The sequence below is a fragment of the Lagopus muta genome, chromosome 17, assembly GCF_023343835.1.
Source record: "Lagopus muta isolate bLagMut1 chromosome 17, bLagMut1 primary, whole genome shotgun sequence".
NCBI lineage: Eukaryota > Metazoa > Chordata > Aves > Galliformes > Phasianidae > Lagopus > Lagopus muta.
The window spans coordinates 7,825,990-7,850,082 of NC_064449.1; the positions used below are offsets into that span (position 1 = coordinate 7,825,990).

The 24,093-nt window shown below is 48.2% G+C and overlaps 2 protein-coding genes across 5 annotated transcripts in view; one reads left to right on the top strand and one right to left on the bottom strand.

The window, feature by feature from the left end:
- Window positions 1–5,406, top strand: part of DNAH10 (dynein axonemal heavy chain 10) — a 54,032-nt gene extending 48,626 nt beyond the window's left edge. The window contains exons 71-79 of the mRNA XM_048964362.1: window positions 572–781; window positions 1,205–1,300; window positions 1,959–2,130; window positions 2,252–2,383; window positions 2,838–3,049; window positions 3,153–3,320; window positions 3,566–3,746; window positions 4,742–4,887; window positions 5,143–5,406. Of these exons, the coding sequence (XP_048820319.1) occupies window positions 572–781; window positions 1,205–1,300; window positions 1,959–2,130; window positions 2,252–2,383; window positions 2,838–3,049; window positions 3,153–3,320; window positions 3,566–3,746; window positions 4,742–4,887; window positions 5,143–5,289 (1,464 nt within the window). The 3' untranslated portion in view covers window positions 5,290–5,406. The remainder of the gene's footprint in view (window positions 1–571; window positions 782–1,204; window positions 1,301–1,958; window positions 2,131–2,251; window positions 2,384–2,837; window positions 3,050–3,152; window positions 3,321–3,565; window positions 3,747–4,741; window positions 4,888–5,142) is intronic.
- Window positions 5,407–5,656: 250 nt separating this feature from the next.
- Window positions 5,657–24,093, bottom strand: part of CCDC92 (coiled-coil domain containing 92) — a 47,673-nt gene continuing 29,236 nt past the window's right edge. The window contains exons 2-7 of one of the 4 annotated variants that reach the window (XM_048964380.1): window positions 23,406–23,562; window positions 21,751–21,846; window positions 19,574–19,700; window positions 9,754–9,900; window positions 9,414–9,455; window positions 5,657–8,439 (exon numbers count right to left, since the gene is read on the bottom strand). In XM_048964380.1, coding sequence (XP_048820337.1) covers window positions 7,664–8,439; window positions 9,414–9,455; window positions 9,754–9,883 — 948 coding nt within the window. In that variant the 5' untranslated portion in view covers window positions 9,884–9,900; window positions 19,574–19,700; window positions 21,751–21,846; window positions 23,406–23,562 and the 3' untranslated portion in view covers window positions 5,657–7,663. Of the gene's footprint in view, window positions 8,440–9,413; window positions 9,456–9,753; window positions 9,901–11,702; window positions 11,862–16,131; window positions 16,237–16,422; window positions 16,570–19,573; window positions 19,701–21,750; window positions 21,847–23,405; window positions 23,563–24,093 lie in introns of those variants that run through there. The other 3 variants (XM_048964381.1, XM_048964382.1, XM_048964379.1) reach the window with 3 other exon arrangements.

The window sequence follows — 24,093 nt, forward strand, 5'->3', positions numbered from 1 at the left end:
TATCAGATCCACCCAGTACGTGCTCTGCTTTATCACTGATAGCTCTGGACTGTTCACCTCAGCACTGCTTCTTGCCTCAGTGGGGAGAAGTGAGCACAAACATCTTTCTGATTTAAGATTGCACACATGCACTTTCTAGGTCAAACCATAGGCAGCATGGTTTTACAGCACTTTGACAGTGCTGCCAGGAAGCTGACCCTGCTTTCATTTGATAATTAGTAAAGTCATGATAAAGACTTAAGCCATCTTAATGTTGTGGTATGTAGGAAACAGCAAAATATGTAAATTACTAGTAATGTTTCAGTAGATTAAATCAAAAAGTATGATAAAGCATTAATCTTTCCAATAAATAGCTATTTCTAAAATAATACCAGATTTCTCTTCACATCTCTGCTAACCTTGAGAAAAGGTCAGGTGCATATCTTTACATACAAAAAAGTCCCATATTGGCATGAATTTAGAAGGCTGATCAGTTTTTTAGGCTTGCATTGTATAACTTTGCATGATACACTTACTGCTTGTTTTCCTGATGCTATTCAGTAACTGATGGTGTCCCTGATTATTGTGACAGGTTGTAACAGAACCACCAAATGGTCTGAAACTGAATATGCGAGCCACCTACTTCAGAATTCCCAAAGAGGCCTTGGAGCAGTGCCCACATCCTGCCTTCAAATCCTTGGTCTATGTGCTGGCATTTTTCCATGCCGTGGTTCAGGAGAGGAGGAAGTTTGGGAAGGTTGGCTGGAACGTACCATATGATTTTAATGAATCTGATTTCCAGGTAAGAAAATAATGACAACGGCTCTTATGTTCTTGAGTTGCTCAAATTACTTTTGAAAACACATAATCTATCCAGCTTCAATCCTTTCTTGCAATATAATTTATATTAACTCTTTTTTGTTGTTGCTGTGGTCTCATGTAGATTCACGATCTTCTATAATGTCAATTGTGATCACACTAAGGCCACAGAACTTAATGAGATTCTCAGTCATTTATGTTTGTATTTATATATGTTGTTTACATAAATGCATTTATTTAATAGCCCTCCCTTAGGGGTTTCTTTCCTTAACAAGATGTACGCTTTCTATTTCACTTTGTTGAGGAAGAAATGGTTGTTAGTTTTCAAACAAGAACTGTGTTAAGTAAAATCATGGATGTGTGTAGCTGATTTTTGAATCTTGTCTTGTTTTAACATCTTTATTAGGTCTGCATGGAAATTCTTCACACATACTTGACAAAAGCTTTCCAGCAAAATGATGATAAAATCCCCTGGAGCAGCCTCAAGTATCTTATTGGTGAGGTGAGCACCTACACTGTCACTAAATAATCCCTGAGCCGTGTCATAACATAGAGGTGGTTCAGAATCTCTTCTGGGCAGTCCTGAAACTCCTGAGCAAGTCACTTACTCTCACTGCCTCAATTAGCAGGGGCCACTGTGTTTAACTGTACAAGAGGGGAGTGATGATGCTTAATTCTGAGAGAGCCTTTGGGATCCTCTGAGGAAAGGCACTGAACAGCAGAACTTTACAGTACTGTTAGTGCAGTGGACCGTGACTGATGTGAGAGCTGTACAAACAGGTATTTCCAAAGCATGCTGTCCTTGCTGTGTGTGCTCTGTAGCAGCTGGCCGGTTCAAAGTAGCTGCTGCCACACAAAATCTTACAGGAAGTTGTTATTATTTGGCAGCATTTAATCACAGCTGATCCTGAGCTGCTACTGAGGAAGTTACTGTTGCGTGTATGTAAATACATCACCAAGATTGGCTATCAGGAGTTGCCCAGAACAGCTTCCCTTGAGAAGGAGCTAGAGGAAACCTTGAAGGGAGACAGCATTGTACTCACACTATGCAGCCACTGCAATAGCAAAATGCTTTGGACCTTTCAGTGTTTGTTCTTTTTTTCTGTTAAACTCTATTTGCTGCCTCAAAAGTGGTCTATAATTAGTGTAATTATGTCTAGGTCATGTATGGCGGCCGTGCCATTGACAGCTTTGATCGTCGCATTCTGACTGTCTACATGGATGAGTACCTTGGTGATTTCATATTTGACACATTCCAAACATTTCATTTTTACAAAAATGATGAGGTTGATTATAGGATTCCACAAGGGACGGTAAAAGATGACTTTGTTGGTAAGCAATGCTTTCTCTTAGGTAAATTAGCAATAAATAAAAGAACTCTACTTGCTCTATATGTGCTCTGGTGGCTGTAGCATAATGTATGCATCACTATGAGGTGTGTTTTGCCTTGCAGTGGCAATAGAATGTCTGCCCCTTGCCAACACTCCAGAAGTATTTGGTCTTCATGCCAATGCTGAGATCGGGTATTACACACAGGCAGTTCGTGGTATATGGTCTCATCTTCTTGAACTGCAGCCTCAAACAGGTACATCCACCACCACTTTGGACTGCAAATAGGAACTGACGAGGTGATGAACTGCACTGCAGGGATTGTGGTACCAAGTATGCTGCAGCCCCACAGCAGTCTGGGTCCTTTGGATTCCCACAGGCTGGCACTGAGGAGCTGCTGCTGCAGCACGGCTGGGCTCTGCCTGCCAGCACATGTAATGGCCTCATGGAGCAGAGGCAGCAAAGAACAGGGACTGAGAGGGAAGGAAAGCAACTGAGCTGCTGAGCCCTGGCAGCAGGGAGTAGTTCAGCACGTGCTCAGAGGAAGTGCTGGGCATGCAGGGAGGCTGCTGGTGCAAAGGTCAGTGCTGCACAGGGTGGGTAAAGAAGTGGGCGCCAGGCAGAGTCAGCCTTCAAAGTTCTCTCGTTAAAAATTAATAATAGAGGTGATACTTGTTCAGATTAGTCTCACTAAGCTGTTTTTGTTTCAGGTGAATCTGGTACAGGAGTTAGTCGAGATGAATATATTGCTCATGTTGCTAAGGATATAGAAAACAAAATACCAGAAGTATTTGATCTCAACAAGATAAGAAAACATTTTGGACTGGAGCTGCCCCCAACAACTGTGGTGCTGTTGCAGGAACTGGAACGTTTTAATAAACTCATCATTTGCATGGCAAAGTCATTGGCTGAACTGCAGCGCGTACGTAGGAGCGCTGCTACTGCTGCTCACAGCAAGCAGCTGCAATCAGCTCAGGCTTTAATTGCCTCAGCTCTGGCACTCAGGACTGTCACTGTCGTTCCAGGCCTTGGCTGGGGAAGTTGGAATGAGCAGTGAACTGGACGATGTGGCTCGGGCACTCTTCAATGGACAGATTCCTGGCATCTGGAGGCGGCTGGCCCCCGACACGCTAAAAACCCTTGGAAATTGGATTATTTTCTTCACAGATAGGTACAACCAGTACAGCACCTGGGTAAGTAAATGGAGGACCCCAGAAAGCTCTTTCTGTGTCTGTTTTATACGCAGTGCAGATTAGTGATGGGGTATGGAAGTCATTGAAATTTCACTGCTTTACTTAATTTGAACTTATGCCAACCAGTCACCACCCAGAATGAGAATGAAACCACTGGCTAACCTTTAAGATTGGTCTCTGAGCTGAGGAGGTTTGGTGGGAGAACAGAGCAAGCACTGCAGGCTGTCTTCTGTTCCTGACTACAGGTTAATGACTGTGAACCAAAGGTGATGTGGCTCTCAGGCCTGCACATTCCAGAATCCTACCTGACAGCTCTTGTTCAAGCCACCTGCAGGAAAAACAGGTGGCCCCTGGATCACTCCACCCTGTACACCGAGGTGACCAAATACAGGACTGCAGAAGACATCACTGAAGGGCCTACACAAGGTAGGTGACTTTATGATTATTTGAGGGAAAAAAAAAAGGTTAATTGAGGCCGGAGGGGAGAAAGAGAAACTGCTTGGCCTGCTGGGTGGAATTAATTTGATTATACCTCTGCAGACAACGCATGCAGTCATGCCATTTAACAGTCCACGTGGTTACGAGCTGGGAATGGGCCAGGTTCAGGTTCCTGCTTTGCTGCTGAGCTGCTGTAAACTGAACGCTTCATTCTTTCTCCAGCTTTTTCACACACACGTTCAAGTATTTCTTCAACTTACTTTGCTCTTTTCTCCATATGCGTTTTCTTAATAAGGAAAATACTACTTCATCCTAGCAAATTCTTAAAGATACATCTACAGTGCAAATAATGTATGTAAACAAAAAGCTATGTGTGTAAACATACAGCTATGTGTTACTTACTATGTAAAGATATCCTTGAAGTTTTGATGGCTCGCAATGTTCTAATGACTAAATACAATGCACACAGGATATAGGGCCAGATTAGCATCTCTGAGTGTTAGACCTGACTGACGAAAACAGAGATGCTTTCCCCCTCCATTTCCAAACACAGCTTTCAGTTAATAACAAATCACTTTCTTTTCTGTATTTGCTAACATTCAAACCTCCACCTTCTGTTGGCATGATGTCACCATCAGAGTGACAAAGCTTGCTCAGAACTGGGCTGTTACACAAGCAAATAACTGGAAGAACAGCATCCACTGTAGGAAAGAAAGCTGCAAGAAAATCAGTATTTAGTCCTAATGCTGTTTATCATACATAATGCAGCTAAGCCAGTTTCAATTGGAAATTTGTCTTAAAGGCAGAGCTTGCAGCTAAGAACAAACACCACAGGTCAGTAACATACCTCCCTGCAGGTACAGTTTGTGAGTTCTGTCCTTACTGTGTCGGTGCTGAGGACAGGACAGCTGCTGCAGGAACAGTTGCCTTACACTGCCGTAGCAGCTTGATTTACACAAGATGTTACATTTCTGCCTTTGCAGGCTGCTTTGTTTCTGGCCTGTTTCTGGAAGGGGCAGACTGGGACACGGAGAACAGCTGCCTAACAAAAAGCAAGCCTGGGGTGCTGGTGGTGGAGTTACCCATCCTGAAGATAATACCCACTGAAGCACACAGGCTCAAACTCCAGGTACCTTTCCACTGGGGACAGGGATAGATTTGCTTATCAACTTCCTCCTATTTTAAATCTCAGTAGCTGCTAGTCCTTTTGCTCTTAGCACAAGCAGCACCACTACTGCCTTCAGCATGTAAAATGTGCAGCATAAAGCTTCTCCTCAGTCCTCAGAGCGAATTTCTGAAGACAACCATCTCTTATAGAGACCCCTCTGGCTTCCACTTTCACGCAGTGCTTGGAGCACCACTCAGTGCCTCTTTTCCTCTTTAGAACACCCTCCGGACACCGGTGTACACCACCTCCCAGAGAAGGAACGCCATGGGCGATGGCCTTGTTTTTGAAGCTGATCTTTACACCACAAAGCACATTTCCCACTGGGTGCTTCAAGGCGTTTGTCTCACTTTGAATGCAGACTGACAGTTTGCAGTTAGGCACTGCATTATCCTCACAGCATCCCCTGTGTGAGAGAGGGGAAGAAAGAAAAAGAGGCAAAGACTGAGCCCCATGGTGGGGTCCCATTAGGCACACCTGACTTCCAGTACTACATTACAACTGTGAGCTAATGGTATCAATAAACACTTCTAAAAATGAAGAGTTTTATCATTTGTATTTCCTCTTAGAAACACTTCAAACTGGTATGTGTGTGTGTATATATATACGTGTACGTATATGTGTGTATATATATATGGGAAAAATACATATATATATATGGGAACGATGTAGTAAGGTAGCCTCGCAGACACAAAGACTAAGGTTTGGCTGTATGGTTGTAAGAAATGTTTTTAATTGCCCAAAGCATCACTTCTGCTGGGTTTGGAAGCGATGCCTTCCATCAGCCTTGAACAAGTGGCAGGGTAGCTCACTCATACAACAGCCATAAAAATATGGCAACAACCACCAAAAAAATCCCCAAACCGAAAACACTGCTGGTAAATACAATACACTGAGCACTCCAGGATAACAAACTTTCTTTAGCCAATTTTCCAGGAACAGAGCTTTTGCCTGTCCCTCCCCACAGTTCATGAAACAAATCCTAGCACACGGCTGGCAAGGCACAACGCTGACAAGCATTTCTTGGGCTTCTCAAACTAGCAAGTGCCTGAGCTGTGAGGGTGCACAGGGACAGGGCACAGGAAGCCTTCAGGTCAGTGGACATTCAAATCCTCTCTGACTGGGACCAACCCTGCTGTAAGTTAGCATGCTGCACAGGGAAGTTAGCAGTACCACAGGTAGGAAGAACAGCTTTTTTCATCCTGTCAGTGCCTTTTTTGGGGGGGAGGAGGGAGAAAGCTGACAGATAGTTACCCAAGGCTCCAGAGGGAAACACACCAACACACAGCTGCAGAAAAAAAGCTGGAGGGGCAAATTACAGCTGGCAAGGGGAAGGAAAGAGGGCAGGCAGGGATCCTTCATCAGCTTTTACAAAGGTTACGTGTTCCAAATTTTTGAAGGCACATCATAAGCTTAGCAGCATTTGGGAGCCGTTTTTTCTTGCTGGTCCTACTCAGAGGCTGCAGACAAGAGTGAAGCAGAGGCAAGCTGGAGGTGCTGATCAGAATTTAAGAAAAACTCCTTTCCAAAAATTACATACACAGCTCTCAGTATGCCTTTCTTTCCTAGAAAAAAGAACAAAAAGAAGAAACAAAAATCAAGTAGTCTAACAACAGATGCAGGGTCTACCTGTTGCTAACTAGACAGGGGAACCAGGACAAGTACAAGGCAGGTGCATCCCAAGTGACTTGGATAGAAGTCAAGGATGCCAGGTTCTCCTCTTGTAAGAAGTGGGTAAGTCAGTTACATTTAAAACTGAGTACACACATTTTAGAGGCACAGCTCAGGCTTCTAAGCTGTTAGAAGTCAGAACTGACCACTGATACCCTGAATAAGTCTAAACTTTTCAAGAAAAAAAAAACCAAAACACAAAAAGCAATCTTTATAAAAAAAGTGCAGGTTAGAGCATAAAGAACCATTCTCATACAGGACAGTCGGGTACATTTTCTCCCTGAAAAAAAGGAGCTCTGAGCCAGTATGGAAGGTGCCACAAGTGCAGTGTACTCACTGACTAGTGTAAAATGTGCATTGAGGGCGTTCAGTTTAAAAAAACAAACAAAAACATGTTCATACTCCTTCTGAGAGGACCATTAACCATTGAAGACAGTGATTTTCCCATGTTTCTTCCTCATTTTTTACTTAAAGCCACAAACCAAGTTATTTAGGACTAAACAATGCTTACTGGGACTCTCAGGACTTTGAGAAACTATGAACACAGTTCACAACTGAGAGCATTTGAAGGAAAAAAGTCCTTAGTTTGTTTTAAAGTGTATGTACAGCCCATGGATTTTCAATGCTACCGTGAGGAAGGCTTTGTCATGAAAGTTAATGTTTGTGTATGAAGTGCTACATACACAGTGAAGACAAAAGAACCATTGCTATTTCAAATGCTAACAGCCAATACCTATTGCTGCAGGTTAATAGGCTTGTTTTCACTAATATTAATAACACAGCCTGCAGCATGTGCCTTTGTCCACACGTGTAGATACAATAAATGGAGCAGTGCTCAGAAGCAAGCAGTCAGGTACCCCTGATTTGGCCACAGCATTTAGTAGTTATATACCTTGCCATATGAACACAGTCCTAGTAGGTATCAATAGAGGAGGATAATCTATTAATGATGTATCTGGAAGAAGTTTGGCATGCATGGGGCATCGAAAGAAACTTTACTGCAGGTGCTATTTATCCTATGGGATCACAGTGCATAAACAGCGACAGAACAGGGCAGCAGTGATTTGACTCAAACAGTTCTGTCCGTCCCTGAGTGCTTTCTGACCACCTTGCTTCCATTGACCTGATCCACCGCCAGCGTTTCAACCTCTGCCTGAGGCTGGGGGGGCGCAGCGTGGTGGATGCGATGCGCCACTCCGACGTGCGCCTTGTGCGGCTTCTCTCGCGCTGGGCTGTGCGATTCGCCGGCTGCTCGATCCGAAGCGATGGGGGGAATAACCAGCGGCCTCTCCTTAATGAGGTGGACCTCCGACGTTTCTCTGGCCAACAGAAACGGAGTGGGATCAGGCATGGCATCCACGTGCTCCCTTAACAGCAGCTTCCGACTATCCGACCCTATTCTGTAGGCCTCTTCGAACTCCGGGTTGAGCGGTGTTGACAAACTCTTCTTCATTCTGCGCCGTGGAGTCTCGGGCAGTTTGTCTTTGGGAGGGGCTGGCTTATAGCTGGACAACACCGGACTGCCTGAAGGGGTCCCCTCCGAAGTCCCACTGGAACTCATCAGCTTCTTCTTAGTAGCGTGCAGTTGAGAAGTTAAATAAGCGATCGTGCTTGCTCTCTGCTCTAGTTCACTGGACAGCATATTGAGCTTATGGCTTTTCATTTTCAACTCTTCCAAATACTTCTTTTCTCTTTCTTTAATGGTGTTTTCCAGCACCATTATCATTGCATTCTTTTGTTCAAGTTCTTTCAATAATTCATTGTTTTCAGCCTCTTTGGCTTTCAGCTGAGCTTCAAGATCTTCACACTTTCTTTTGAGTTCATCACTTCTTGAACTAATGCTTCCTAGAAGAACAGGAAAAGCAGAAGCATTTCCAAGTTAAGGATAGCCACTAAGAAAAATGCTGCAGCAGGGTTCTTTCTGGCATTCCAAAGCCATAGGAAGAGCCCAAAGACCAACCTCTGCCAATACTGTAGCAACTGCTTCATCTTCAGAAGCAGCAGGATGGCTTTTACTGGAAAAAGTGAGGAGTTAGTGCCACTCACTATAGTTTAAAAGATGCTTCATGCATTGAGAACAGGGATTACAGAAATTACTCTTGCAGAACTTGCTCCAAATTGGAGCTATCTTGCAAATTTTCTGGTCATTAAGAAGAACTTCTCCCCCAGTTAATGCCAGGTGGCTGGTGAGCATGATGGAACAGCTGTCTCAGCTTACCAAGAGAGGCTGAAGCTTTAGTTTTGGCCATTCACAGATGGCTGAAGCCTGTGACTCCGGAGGCAGAGTGGGTTCTCCTTGCTGCTGTAGAAGTCACCCTGGGGCTCAGGTGTCTGAGCCTGCCTGCCTTCTCTTCACAAGAACACTACGCATCACTCAAGCTAGGGGATCTTGCACTGGTGAGGGCATGCCCTCAGGGACAGGCTGACCCCACCATAGGGTGATGTCTCTAGTTATTACAGCTGGACACTTTCCCAGCTGCTCAGAAGAGATCTGCAGCCTGAATTTCTCCAATAAGAAGCCCATCTCCATCTTTTTAGGCCTATCTCCCTACCCTTTCCCCTCTGGGTTGTGGGTCCCCCCCCATTAGCCACGGAACCAGGCCTAACCAGCCTGTAAATATTTGACACTTATGACATTTACTTCATCAATAACAATGATTCTGAAAAGGAAAAAGCTACTCTTACACCATTTGAATTTATAGCCAACAATATCCCATGTGCAAAGTATTCTCACCTACTTGTAACAGAGAAAATAAAACATTAAAAAACATAAGGCAATTTAATGTGAACATCAAAGCAAAATGCCATGTATTCCTTACCTGACAAGTCTGAACTCTTCACAGTCAGCTCATAGGTTAGGTCTGAGGGAAATAAATAATTACTTTTTTTAGGACAGCAACATATAAGCCACTCAGTAAGCACACTTAAAATAACAGGAGATGCACTGCCAGTTACCAAATCTTAAGCAACCAGAACAAGAAGGTAACAGGCTTTTATTTTTTTTAAATAATAATAATAATAAAAAAATCACTGCTTAACGATCACACTCGTCATGCCCTGAGATACATAAATCCAAAAGATACACTGTGATGGGCTCTACAGCAGTTCCCCCATCGTTGTGAGAAGAGGCAAGCAGTGACCCAGCACCCTGCCAGCTACCTGTGCAGTGCTGCTGCAGGCGCCGGATCTCGGCATGCAGGCCCTTCAGGGTGCTGGCGTGTTCTCTCTGGAGAAACAAGAGGTTCTTCTGGGCACTGTGCAGCTGATTCTCCAGGTTTGAAGTTGCCATCCTGGCATGCAGTTACTCTGCCAGTGAACAAGAGGTAGAATTGTATCAATGACTTCACTTGCAGATAGATATAAAGATCCTCACTCTGCAACCTGGTTCAAGACAAACAGCTGAATTATACTGTCAACGAATTAATATGTAACCAAGCAAGTGCCTCAAAAGTGAAAGGTTTTCCTGTTTCATGCTATTTCAATTGGAAGTACTCTCATTTCAGACAGCCTAATTTAACTCTAGGCCAGAGCAGCATAGAGAACTCATTTTTTTGGAGTTAACACATTTAAAGGATTAACTTCAGACAAAGTCACTAATCCTGTTATAAGATAAAAGTAGAATTCTGAGAAACCTGGCCATAATGCCTCTGTCTAGCTGGGGGTTTTCCATTTACCTCTGGGGATACAGGAATTAGAAACATCCCTGGACAGTAACACAGGAGAAAGGACTAAATTGCACCGTCACTACAGAGAAATACAAAACAAGGGGTCCTTAATGCAGCTGAGTGCAGCCACACACTGCACTGGGAGGAGAGCTCTCTGGCTGCTGCTGCCTGCTATTGCATTTCCTCACTGTGCTCCAGCCAGCACTAGTGCAGTCCCCACGCCACCAGAGCCTGGCATCCCACACAGTGACACAGTGAGTAAAATGGGGGACAAGCAGAACATGTCATTTAAATAGTAAACTTGCAAAACGGGCAAGTTCTGGAGAGCCAGAGCGATGGGCAGCAGCACATAATGGATGGGAATCTCACAGCCATCGGGGGGAGAAATGCCATCCTCCCCAGGGCAGCACACAGCACAGCAGCCTCCTCCCAGGAGCAGCAAGGACAGGTCTGTGGGAGCAGCTGGTGATACTGGAGTGCTGCTGGGAGCCACGCCATCCAGCAAGGAGACAGGAGGCAATGCTGGGTTCAGCACAGCTGATGCTTTGCTTTGCCATGTCACTACTAAGGCCCTATTTGGTTATTTCAGTTATCTACGTTCTGTAAAAGCAAGTTGCACTATTTAGATTACAGAGATTCTCACTGCCTGGACAACCGTGTACAACTGTGGAACCCCATGCTGTGCAAGAGACATATCTTAATTCTGTTCCCTGGCAGGAGACACAGACAACCTTAATTGGTTCATATTGGTACGTGAAATGTTTTCCATTGCGCTCTTTGTGGTGTGTAGTTTTAAGACACAAATTTCATTCTACACATTTAAAATAAGTAGAACACATACCCTGAGAAAGCAACACGCTTCTGTCATTCATAAAGATAACACAGCCCTGCTTCTTCCATTACATTCCATTACAGCCATGCACATCTTCCATTACAAAAGGAACTTTTGATGTTTTATCAGGGCTGTAAGTCTTGATACAAACATGTCTGCATGCAGTCTTCCCAATTCCATGGAAATGAGTGTGACAGCAGGACAGAACCAGCTTCAGAGCACATGCCATCAGCAGGGCAGGAGCCGAGAGTGCACAGAACACCAAGGCTCAAAGGGATGTTTATCAAATGTATTTCCTGACAAACACTGAGCAGCAGCAGCACTACGTAACCAAGCCGCCCATACGTGGCACTCTGAAACCTTCACTACCAGTGGTTACTCAGCATTGCCAGGTTTGGTGTCTCTGTCACCTCAACAGACAACAAATTCACCCCTAGCAACAAACAAAAATGAGAAGTACTTACAACTCGACTCCTCAAAAATACACTTATTTTTAACCTTTTAAGTTCCAATGTGAGAAAAAGCAAAACAGACTGTCACTGTTAATCTCTTCATCTATTTTTCCATTTTCATTTTGGTTTCTTGCATTTTAAAGATCACACCAGGATTACCTAGTCCGAAGGAGAATAATCAGAGGCAGGCTAGCTTTATTGGCGAAGGCAGAAGATAGAAATGATCAGCACCAGAGCATCATTTCCCCTGCAGCACTGGTAAGTTAATCAGTGAGCGCAATTAAACCAATCCGCTCTGATGAGTTTCAGCTGCAGCCCCTCTGTCAGCAGTCCTTCCCTCCCTCCCTCCCTTCTGATGGAGATCACAGGGCTGGCATTCCCCCAGGCCGCCCGCAGCCATGGCAGAGGTGATGTGGAAGGGAAGTGCCCCGTGGTGCAGCCACAGCACAGCATTCACAGACAGCAGCTCCAGTGCTTTTCCTCCCTCATTCGTGCACTAGGAATTTCCTTCTAAGCTGCAGAAGCATTCACACCGCAGTCTGCACAGCTCTCACACACCAGTGCATCACATGCGTTTTCCCCACCTCTTATTTTTCCCCCATAGGAACTTTGTAGCCAGTACCGAACTAGAGACCAGGTCAAACTAACAAAGCAAAAGCCAGCTACTGAAAAAATACTCCTCTTCCTAGAATGGCATCATGTGCCCTACAGATAATACAGCCAAATTGGACACAGGATGACTGGAGACAGAGGCAGGATGCACAGTGAAGCAGGCCAGCAGCCCAGCTGACCTAGGAGGGAATGGTCCTCAGCATGGCCATACCCAGCACACCCAGAGCAGGAGCTCCACAGATGGAACACTGCTGGTGCCCCCTCCATGAAACACCGTGCTAACAGGGACTGCTATAATGCAGTTTCAAGATTGCAATAAACTCCTGCTCTTCCAAACCATAGTGAATGTGCACTGGCTACAATCAAGAAGTGAATTTAAGGGGTAAAAATGCAGGTGTCAGCCAAGTCCTTAGCAGCCCAGATGAGCAATCTTCACCCTCACCATGGAAATCAGTGGGGCAGATTTCAAAGCAACCAACTCCTGGCTGGATTTCATCAGACAGATTAAGCCAATGCTGGAAAGAAAGCTGTGACTGCATACACCACAGAACAGCTCTGTCACCATGGTTTTTCCTCCTTCCTCTTCAGTGCTTTTTCATTTATTTTATGATGTTCTTATACAAAAAGTATCACGTGGTGCAGAGCTACCACACTGAGCCACCATCCCTACCTGGCAAACAGCAGCCAGGGATGCAGGTGTCATTGGATAAAGATGACAACGCATTAAAAGGGGCAGAGCACTGTCTGACACCACAACAGTAACACAGCCCTCTCCTTACAAAGTGAGGCCAGCACCAAAGCCCGCTTCCCAAGCTTTATTTGTATGGTGTGCTGCATTCCATCCTTGCACATGCACTATTTCTCATTTCCCAGCATCGCAACCATCACAAAACATCTCTAGCTATAGCTGCAGATGTAGATCTGGAGGCAGCTCAGATGAAGCCTATGAACAAGAGACTCCAAGGCCCAACTTCATCACACGCTCATCACAAACAACTGCTAGCTTTTCAACAGACAAATCTTGCCTTGCAGAAGCCAAGCAGGCTGTGGGCCTTTTCTGATCGTAGGCACATGGATGGAGTTCCAAGTACATCAGTGAAGTGAGTGTTATTTTGGGGCTGTGCTCGGTGCTGGGGCACAAGGTCAGAGCACACCTACGCCCCACTGCAAGGGAAGAGCCAGAAGATGCTCATCTGTGGTTTTAGACACAGCCTAAAGGAAACCACCAGAACGAAGCCCAAGTGACTGTAGTTATTAAAGCCACCCGCTTGGTATCCACTGCACAAACCAGACGGGGTGACTGTCACCTGGGAAGCCACCTCAGCTCCCTGCCAGCAGATATGGGCAGGCTGTGATCTTCCTCTCCACTGCTACCCAGCCATCGCTCCCTTGGAACATGACAAGAGCTGCCAGAACGCTTTCTGTATGCAGCACAAAACACAACCTCAAGAACCAATTAAGGACATAAGTTCTCTTGGAAGAACCTTATATTGAACTGACCAAACATTCCTAAATGTATCCCTAACAACAAAATGCCAACCAACAGTCACTTAGCTGTTCTTTGCTTAGATCAGCTCTCCCATCTCCACACACTTATGCCATCCCAATAGTGTTTGTTCAGCTTATTTCAAAGGACGTCCTGAAGGAAACCATGCAGTCTCTCTCTCCACAGTCAGCTCAAGCTCTGCTATCCTGCACAGGCATTTGCTTTGCCCCCTAGAGCCAACCCAATGCCATGATTTTCCTACTGAAGCAGCCCCAGCAGTAGCACAGTCCCATTCCCTCCTATTGCACAAGTTCAGATTTACAGTCACCCCTCAGTGCTCTGTGCACTGGATGGAGCCTCTCACCAGGCACTACTTCCCACAGCCGGGCTCTCAGACCCACACACGGCCCTGCCCTCAGCATGCCATGCACTGCACAGCAACGGCCTCAGAACAACAACGAAATGTGAAAATGGGCTGCAGCAAAGGTTTGAGAGCTGCTGCAGGGAATGCAGTGGCAGTGATTACTTGTGTGTGCACCCACCTGTAAGCAAGGATACCAAGTCTGACTGCACACACAGAACACCGAGACAGTTACAGATGTGGGCACCTGATGCCCTCACAAGGATCCAGGAGAATGAAAAACCATACAGAGCTCCACTGCACCTTCACGAGGAGCAAGGAGCAATCAAACACGTGAGAAACATGCACACCTCCATCACCAAGGAGCCCTGCCACTGCTGACACAATTCATGTGTTCTTCCCACACAGATGGACGCTTCTAGCAGCAAACCAAGGTACTGCTCCCATTTCTATTATCACCCCTTTTAACACTCCCAGGAGAAACGAGCTGGGAAAGCATCACCAAAGTTATTCACTGATCACGCAGATCCTGACCAACACCCGCTGTGGCCCTGCTGGATGCCCTCGCTTACAGCAAGACAACACTGCTATCATTAAAAAACGAACACAGAGACAAACGAGGCACCCATTCACTGTAGACAATACAGATGTATCAGGGAGGCTGGCTCCTACCAACAAGCGAAGCAACCAGAGGGAAGCACAGCCTCCAGCACCCATACAGGAGCACATCCCACATTGCTGCTGGCTTGGCAGCGCAGCACCATGCACTCAGGGCAGGCTGTGGCCAACAGCACTGCAGCTCCGGGCAGCGCAGCTCAGCCAGCACAGCTCACTGCAGCACCCCGCCACGGCTGGCAGCACGGCAGAAGGCACACAGGCACACAACCTGCTCTCCGTGCTGCTCTGTTTCGCAGCAGCTCCGGCGCACACAGCGGCTCACTGCGTTCTGCAGCAAAGCACCGTGAACCAGGCCGCACGGAGCCCAGCCTCGTGCCACTGCCTTTTTCAGCACCAAAGTCCTTCAGCCTTCCCTTTCTGTTTGTTTTTTAAACCACGGCAGCAATGAAACGACAATCAGTGCTGTGTCCGGTCAGAGCACACCCATCTCCTTCAGACACAGATCCCATATGCTGGTCTTTCAGTGAACTGCGGCTCATAAAAGCCCCTCAGTGTTAGCTGCTGTCACCTGTGAGCCATTGGTAAGCATTGGAATGCTGCAGACAAATGAAGCTATCAGTTCTCTGTGCAAAGCCAGCGCCACTAGTTACATTCCTTTCTTTCCTTACAGTGAGAAATGAGGTGAGACGGGAACTTGACCAAAGGGGTGAATTACGTAAATGTTCCCTTTACCCAGGGAGCATCGCAAGGCACTGCCAAACTCAAGGATACAAAAGCAATCCTTGAATATTTTGCTGCTTTAGAACACTTTTTTAACCCAGGAAGAATAGCACTGGAGCCCAATAGTACTGGAAGTAAAGCTTCAAACTCGATCACTGCAACTGTGTATCTTCTACTACACCGCTTGTAACGCTCAGGACATATTTTGGTGTGCATTACGCCCCAGGTTCTGGAATAACAGCACCGGGGAGTTTTTGTTCTGCTGTTAGAGAACCCAATAATGCAGCAGACCCGAATGAACACATTGCCCTCAATACCTGCAGCCTTCGAGCACACACCGCAGGTTGATTTTTGTCCGTGAAATGATAAAACGCATTAAAAAAAAATTGGTCTGAAAGCCCTAAAAGCGTGCAGTTCTACCTGGGATCTGAAATAAAGGGCGCAGCTTTAAGGAACGCAAATAAACTCAGCGACAACGACCTCAACAAGGACGGGGCTGAGGACTGCACCCAGCTCCGGGCCGCTCGGGAGACCTCCGTCTTTTTGGAAGGGAACGGGGAGGAACCGCGCAGACACAGCGAGCGGAGCGAGGGGAGGGCGGAAAGCAAAGGGCGCGGAGCTGCGCCGAATCCACATTCGCTCCGTCGGCAGCCGGCACCGCGCCGCGCCGGGACTCGAATCCCCCGCACGCAGCCACGGGCGCGCCCCAAAGGGTTCGCCAAGCGTGAAGCGGCCCGAGCGCCGGGATCCGGAGCGCCGAGCCTCGCTCCCAACAAAGCCGAGACGATTACCTTCGCCTACGGGCGAACTACACGGCAGACCGGCGCCGCGTTCGCAGCCGCATCCGATCCGTCCGCACCGCCCCGGCCCCGCTCGGCGCGGCCACCCGCCGCGCCCCAACCCCGCAATGCAGATCGCCCCCGCCCCGGCCCTCCGCCGCCCGGCCCCGCCCCCGTCGGTTCCGCCGTGCGGCGCGGCATCGAGGGGCCGCCACCCCTGCGGGCGTCGCCGGGGCGACCCGCTGCCCCTCGGCCGGGCGGGGACGCGCGCCGCGCCGCGTCTCCTCGTCCGCGGCCCCTCACCTGCTCTCGGCCTTCCGAGGAGCCCTCGGACCGCCGCTCAGCCGCTCATCGCCTCGCCGAGCCCCGCGGGGCCGCCGCTCGCCCACCGGCCGCGGGGGGGGGGAGAGGTACGGGGGCGGCGGCGCAGGCGCAGGTGCGGTTGCGGCAGCCCGGCCCGTCGCTATGGCGACGCGGGTCAGCGCCGCCGGCGGCCGTTGCCGTGGCCACGCCCGCTCCGGGAGGGCGCGCGCCCGCCCCGCGCGCCGGGAGCGAGCTGCGCGTGCACCGCGCGCACCGTTTGGTGCGGGGGGCGGCACGTGCACTTGCGCGTGCACGTACAAGCCGTCTGCGCTTTCGGAGCGGCTCCCGACAGCTCACGTGCGCACGCGTTCCCGCAAGTCCTCCGCGTGAAGCGCGGCTGAGCGGCGCGACCTAGAGCGAGGCTGGGATCCGCGCCCTGCGCGCGCGCCGTGTCTCTGCGCTGTTTGCTGCAGGACCACGTGCGGCGGCCTGAGCTGCGCGGGCCCCGCCTCGTGCGTGGCGCGTCCGGGAGCTGCTCCGTGGGGTTGGAGATCCCTTCCCGCCGCACCGGTTCTGCGACGGGACGGAGCGGCCCCCGCGCAGCGGTGCGGTAGGGACGGCCGGCACGCGGTCCCGCAGCTCAGCGCTGCTGGCACAGCGGTGCTGTGCTCTCTAGCGGGGCGCTGTGAGCATCGGTGTTTGCTTTCAGTTTTTAGCAGCGGCTCCAATAGATCTGCCTGGCCTTGCTCTGGAAGGAGCAAACTGCTCCCTGCAGCAGCGGGTGGCCGGAAGGGCTTTGCATGCTTGACATGCATTGACCAGAACACCGAGTGCGCGCTGCCCTTATCCATTAAATGTGCGCGTGAACTGACCTGCTGCCCGGCTGTAAAGCGTTGCTGTGGCTGCGAGGAGGCAGCAGCCCTTTGCTGGGTCGGCTCCTTATCTCCACCCACCAACCACGCGTTTGAACAATCCATTATTTTTCAGCACTAACTCATCAGGTGGATGTAAGCCAGGACGGTGACTGCACATTTCCTAACAATGTGAAGCACTTCCCACCTTTCAATTATATCATGGGCCTTTCCCAGGAGCCAGGGCTCCTGTTTCAATCAGAAGATGTGTGATCAGGGTCCAAATCTGCTTTCCAAAAGCTCTTCAGTTGAACAGCTGAGCTCAGTCAGTCCACAAGACACAGAGCCCAAACCTCGGGTCACTCACAGAAGACCAAGTGGATTTTTTTCTGGGGCAAAAGAAGACCTGTGACATCTGCATGCCATGTTCAAAGCTTTTGCAAAAACAACAACAACAGCAAAATCTATCAGCAGTCACTGACAGATGCGTGTGTGCATGCCCAGGCTCTGCCCATTGCATTCTATTGAAGATCACCAGGGTAAAGGGCAGTGACCCCTGTGTTCAGGGAGCACAGTATGGACACACAACCACCTGCATTCTGTCTGACCTGCTGGATTTGCTGTAGCTGTTACCTTGCAGTAACTCTCACTGCATACACTCACACACAAATCTGTGATTGCTTCCTCTCTGGTCAGTGATGGAGTGGCTCTGGAGGAACAGATTCTCAATGGGAGATGCACCCTTGGGCCAGAGAATTGTTAAATCATCAGCATCAAGAAACCTCCTGCAATGGGACCTGACAGCTGTACGGTACTAGGCTGAGGCTGTGTTTATTCTGGAGTATTTGCCTGGCTAACACAGAGCTTTTTTTTTCTCTCTGAGTAATTTCCCATCACTGCTACCACATGGGTTCATTTCCATGGCAGAGGAAGAGAGGAGGCACTGGAGCTGTCAATAGCTGAATCAGTACCATCATCCCAGCAAGAGCTGGAGCTGATGCTCTCCTCCCCACAGGGTACAAGCAGGCAGACAGCACAAAATCCTGCCTGCACCTCAGTGAATTCAAGCGCAGAAGAATTGCAAAACTACAGCAGGGGGTCCAGAAAATCCTCCCCCAACCACTGTGTTGTAACCCTGCTGAGTGTTCGGCACCCCACTGAGTCGCCATGGCTCTGTGCACAGTCCTACCACCAGCTCAGGTCATGGAATCATAGCATCATCAAGGCTGGAAAAGACTTTTAAGATCCCCCATCCCACCCCCACCGTGCACACTGAGCAAGTCCCTCAGTGCCACATCCCCATGGTTCCTGACCTCCTCTGGGGATGGTGATCCCCCACCTCCCCGGGCAGCCAGTGCCTGTGCCCATCCTGCAGAGCTTTATACCTTGTTGGACAGAGGGAGGGAGGAACACAGCACTCATTTTGCAGACGGGAGATTCAAGGCATGGAAATATTAAATAACCTGCCACAGCACACTGGGAAGCTGAGCTACACTGCTGGAGGGCTTGCCTCACATTTTGAAAGAAACGATCTCTATTCCCATGGAACAGAACAGGCTTACTGCTAGCTAGGGAAGTACAGATGCCTGTAATCTGCTTTGCAAAGAAAATGGGCTTAAACAATCAGAAAACAGCACAGGATCTGAGCGTGCACTGTGAATTGAAAACACACTCTAGCCTAGAGGTGCAGCATTCTGCCTCTACACAACTCAGTGCTCTGTTGCCTCCAGGTGAGAAAAAACAAACAGGTTTTGTTTTCACTTCCCTGATAGTGGCTGGTACTGACCTGCAAATTGGTGTCGTGTGTGGCTTTTTTCTTTTTTCTTTTCCTTTTTCCTACACTGTAAAATAATTAGGCTTGTTCCCCAGTTAGTTTTGCTCCTTGCATCTGGGAGGGTTTGTGCTTGCTGTTGAGGAGCACTGCATGTCTGGGAGCTGTAAAGATGTCTGTGGTTTTATTGCTAGACTTTTACAAACCTCAGGTTTGTGTTTTTATGATGATGACTGCTGTGAGGACATGTAAAAATACTGTGTTTCACTGTGCTGATCTTCCTCTTGAAGTTTCAGGGAGCTGGGAGTCACTGGCAGAACGCACCAGGTTGGCTCAGGAGAACTCCTTCACCCCAAGTCCTGCCTTTGCCAAGCTGGAGAGGCACAGGCTGTGTTCACTGATTAAACTGACAGGTCCAAGGGAGTGCAGAGCTGCATGAGAACAAAGCAGGGCATGCTGTGGTGTTCACAGCCCCCTCTTACCTTACCCTAGCAGTAATACTGAGACACAGGAATGCACTGACACTTGCCTGCTGTTAAGCTGTATCAACTCTCTCATTACCAGTCAGGGGAATTCTAAAACCTCATCGTTCTGCCTTGAAGTTACAGGATTGTTTCCATTAGCTTGCTGAGAAGACCAGAAAGGCACATGGGAACCTGCAGACACAGAACTTGTGGTCAGTTTTGGCTCTCATCTTTTTATCGTGTTCGATTTCAAAGGAGCCCAGAGAACCTGGCAACCATTAAGGAGTTGGTAATACAGCTGTAAATTACATTGAAGCGTCCCGAAAAGAGCCAGTTTTCAGCATTTGGAAAGAAGAAAGTTAAACTGCATTTACTGTATAAGCTGTGGCAAACATTCAGCCCTTCCAATTGATGGGATGAGGATGGGAACAGCTTAGGTTAGGATATTTTTAGATGCTGGGAGTAATCCTGTATTATTTATTATGGTTTGGTCCAGCCACTGATAATGACAGTGCTGCAGTCACTGAGTCTCTGCCTTAAATAAAGTATTCATGGATGCCATTAAAACGCTGTTGCTCATGTCCTCAGCAGATTTTGCAGTGATGAACTCTGAAATAAAGGTAGGAGGAAAGGATGCATGAGCAAGAGGCAGGAGTCACCGGGGGCCCCATGTGCTGCTTTGCCTTGGCCCTACTGCTGGTCTGTGCCCTTTTGTGAGACAGATCCCTTCTGTCGGCACATCTCCTGGCTGGGACTGATGCTGTGCAAAACTCTGGTGCTTGGAATAATAGGGCTGAGATGTCATTGGAGGATTCTTGGCATCAGAGGGATGCCAGCAGAAGATAATCACCAGCCCGAAGTCACTGGGTTGCATAAACACAAAGCTGCTCCATCAGACACAAACCCCTTCTCTGGACTTGCTGAAGGCAGAGCTGTTCCTGCTGCAGGCTCCTCCGTGGGTCTCCATGCATGGCTGGGGTGTGGGCAGAGCTGGGCTTCAGAGAATGGTTCTGAATAAAACTAGGAGAGATAGAAGGCTTTGTGTTTTGTTTTGTGTTTTCCCATACAGGGTATGGTGGTTTGGCATCTGCCAAGTGAACAGATTAAGAACAGATGGGAAAAGATGTGAAACCCCATTGATCTCTGAGGGATTATTTCAGAAACACAGAGCACAAGCACACGCTGGCCCCTTCTCTCATGTCCTTTTTGCAAAGACTGCCCCAAATGTGCTTCATGCTGGTGGAGAGCTCTTCTGCCCCTGCACCTCAGGCAGCTCCAATCTCTTGCCCCTCTCTGCTCTGCCCCTACCAGCCCCCACCATCTTATGCCTCATTCAGGCTGTACTGGGGAACTGCTTATGGAGAAGGGCTGCACTCTGCCCAGTACTCGGAGCCTAAAGGCACAGACTCCCTGACAACCCTCCTTTGTCTGCACTGCAAGCAACCAGCTTAGCTCCAATTCGTGGTTGGATTACTGTCCATCTGTAAAACAAGTCAGATTGCAAACTCCACGTAACACATCCTTACCCAATGCTATCCCTAGGCAGAGCATCGCCACATGCATTTTTTATTTGCAGCCAGCAGAGGACACTTGTTTTCTTTGCAAAAAGCTTGCCCTGTGCTTCGATGGGAGAAGGCAAAGAAGAGAAGATTCAGAACTTGGCCACATGTGGGCACTGGAATAGCAAGAGATGGGCCTGGCCTTCTGGCCCCAGGGTCTGGTGGTGCCTTTTTCCTTGGCCTTTCACAAGGAGCTTGAGATGTGCCTGCAGCACGCTGTAAATGTGGGGTGGGCTGTGCTGTGTTCCCTGGGCCATGTGATGGCTGTCCTCTCCTGTCTGCAGCCCCCAGCTGTGGTGTCACCACGATTCATTCCTTGGGTGGCAGGAGGCCGTGTGGGTGGACTTGGCATCAGGGATGCTGGTAGCAGAGCAGATCTCAGTGCAACATGCAAAGCCTTGGCAAGTGCTGCTGCTGAGCTTGAGTAAAGCTCTCTATTGCATGGCTGGTGATTTGTGGGAAGGTACCCGAAAAAAAAGGGGAACCTCAGTGGAAAGCCCTAAAGGTGCAGGGAACCTTTGAAGTACACTGCACCCACTGTGCTATGTAAAACTATCAGTCCTATCTGACCACTAAGCATGCCTCTTTAAACCATTTCCTCTAGGGATTCAATGTACCATATGCAGAAAATACAGCCTGAATAATTTTGCACCATGTTTGTGCTCCCAGAAATAAATACATACCTCAGGTCCCGAATGATGCAGTAGGAGATGCCCAAGGAGCTCAGATGAGTCTGGATTTTGGTTAACCATGCTATATCTTCCCATTCCAACTGTCCTCTGGAAGGAAATAATTAGTCTTGAATCACAAGAAATCTTGCTTTTAACTGAGCCACCTGGATCAATCAGTATTCAACTAATCTGTACCACAAACCAGCCTTAATATATTTCTCTGAGGAGTATGTGAAAATGGTGGAGCCTTCCAAGCATGGGAACAGCACTTTGCAGGCTGTGTGGTGCTGGAGCTGAGCCTGAGCATGCTCTGTGGTCTTTGCACCCTACCTGGAGCTCCTTTGTCCACCCTGGCTCTTGCTGATCTGATGCTGCAAGGACAGACGGAGCTACAAGCCACCAGCCCCCTCACCTTCCAGTGATCCCACCTGCCTGTAACTGGGACCAGCTTAGGAGAGGAGCTGGAAAGACCCACCCGGCTCCATGATACAAGCTGTCTCCAGCCAAAGCTAGCACAAGCCAAACCTCTGGCACAATTTGAAGGACAAAATTCCAGCATGCTGAAGCACGATCTGTATCAGGAGACAGATAGGCAGAGCTTGGATCCGTATCAGTAGACCAAAAGTCTTTGCTCAGTGACCCTGCTCTGGCCATGAAAGTCCCACACTGGACTTTAAAGATTTGTCAGCTGGAATCAAACAGCTTTCTGGTTCCTTTCAGGCCACATGAGTGAGATGTACCAAGACTTCCTATTCCATTAACAAAGACTGCTGGCAGGCCTACATTTGATGACTGTCTAAACAATATGAAGAGGTGGTGATTTGCTGGCGACGTGTGAAAACAGGCAACAAATCAGCTGGCAACATGCATGGGATTGAACTTAAAGCAAAGCAAAAGGAAGATGACTTTGAATGGTCTCCAAAGGTCATGGGGAAACAAGCAAAAATTGATACAGTTCACTGGAAAACAGAGCAAGCAGAAGGAGCACTGAATCTTCTTGGCACTGAGAGCTGCTGGCATCTATTTGCAACAAATGTATTTCTGAGTTAAAAAAGAAATGGATGCGAAGGAAGGCTGCTGGTGTAAAAAAGATGAACGGGTACACAGAGACCTGTCTGTAACAGCCCTGAGGATGCAGAAAGCATGGTGCTGGGAAGGGCTGAGTGCACCAGAGTCAGTGGGAGAATCACCTCAGGCCGATACAGGGAGCTTGGGAGCCAAGGAATGGGTCAGCCTAACTGTGGTGGGATGTCTGAGCAGAAGGAGAAAGTTGGGTAGTTTAGAGGCTATTCAGCTATGTTAAGGTGTGCTCTCTGAAACACTACTGACACACGAGTCAAAAGTTTTCACCATTTGGCAGTTGGGTTGGCACAACATTGAATTATCCCTGCAGCTTGGGGCTGACAGCAAATGCTTTTCAGACATAGCTAGATGTTCTAGAAAGGATAAAGCAAGCAGGAAAATCACACATATCCCCTTCTCTCTTGGCTGTTAGCAAGGGCAGAATCTAGCCATTAGAAATAGCACAGGACACACCAAACCAAGAGGGTATCACTGCTCCCAGCCAAAGGCACTGGGCATTGGGGACACAAGGGAGAGCTCCTCTTGAAGGTCCCAGTCTCAGGTCTGTTAGAAATGGCTTGGTTTTGTATTGCCAAAAGTTGTACCTGCTCCAAGCTGCTGCATGTCCTCTGCCATGGGTTGTGAGTGACACACGAGCTTCATCTGAGGGAGGGACATCTTGGTGGGTTCTGGTCTGGGTGGAGGCGTGCATGTTGCTCGATGCCAATTCCAGTTCCTAGCAGGAGTCTGGATAAGTCTGTGCTGGGAAATTGCAACATAGTACACTGTGTTAATTAATGCCAAACAGGAAGGCTTTCAATGCACATCATCAAGAAAACCTTTAGCAAACACTAGATTCCTTCTGTCCACGGGTATCTCATAAAGAACATTTATATTTATGACGTGGCAATGGAAATACATCTTGAGAGAACACTGCCCAGCACACCCGTAATGCTGAGTGAGGCTCAAATTGTCTGACGTGCGCAGAAGGGAACACCATTCCGTTCATTCATGCTCTGGAGTGCTATTTTCACCACTGGCAGCTCCTGCTGCACTAACTAAAATACTTCTGATTCAGTCCAACAAGTCTTTTTTTCCAGGTTTGCTTCTCCACAGTGAAACCACAGATCGTGCTATAAGGAGAGCTCCGAGGCTTGACAAGTCTAGAGTTACTGTAGGTTGCAGCGGTTGGATCCGATCCTAAAACAATGAAACCGAATGTGAAAAAGACACAGATGGCTGTCGCCTCTGTGCCATTTGGAGTGGTGTTTGGTTTCCAGCCAGCCATCCCCA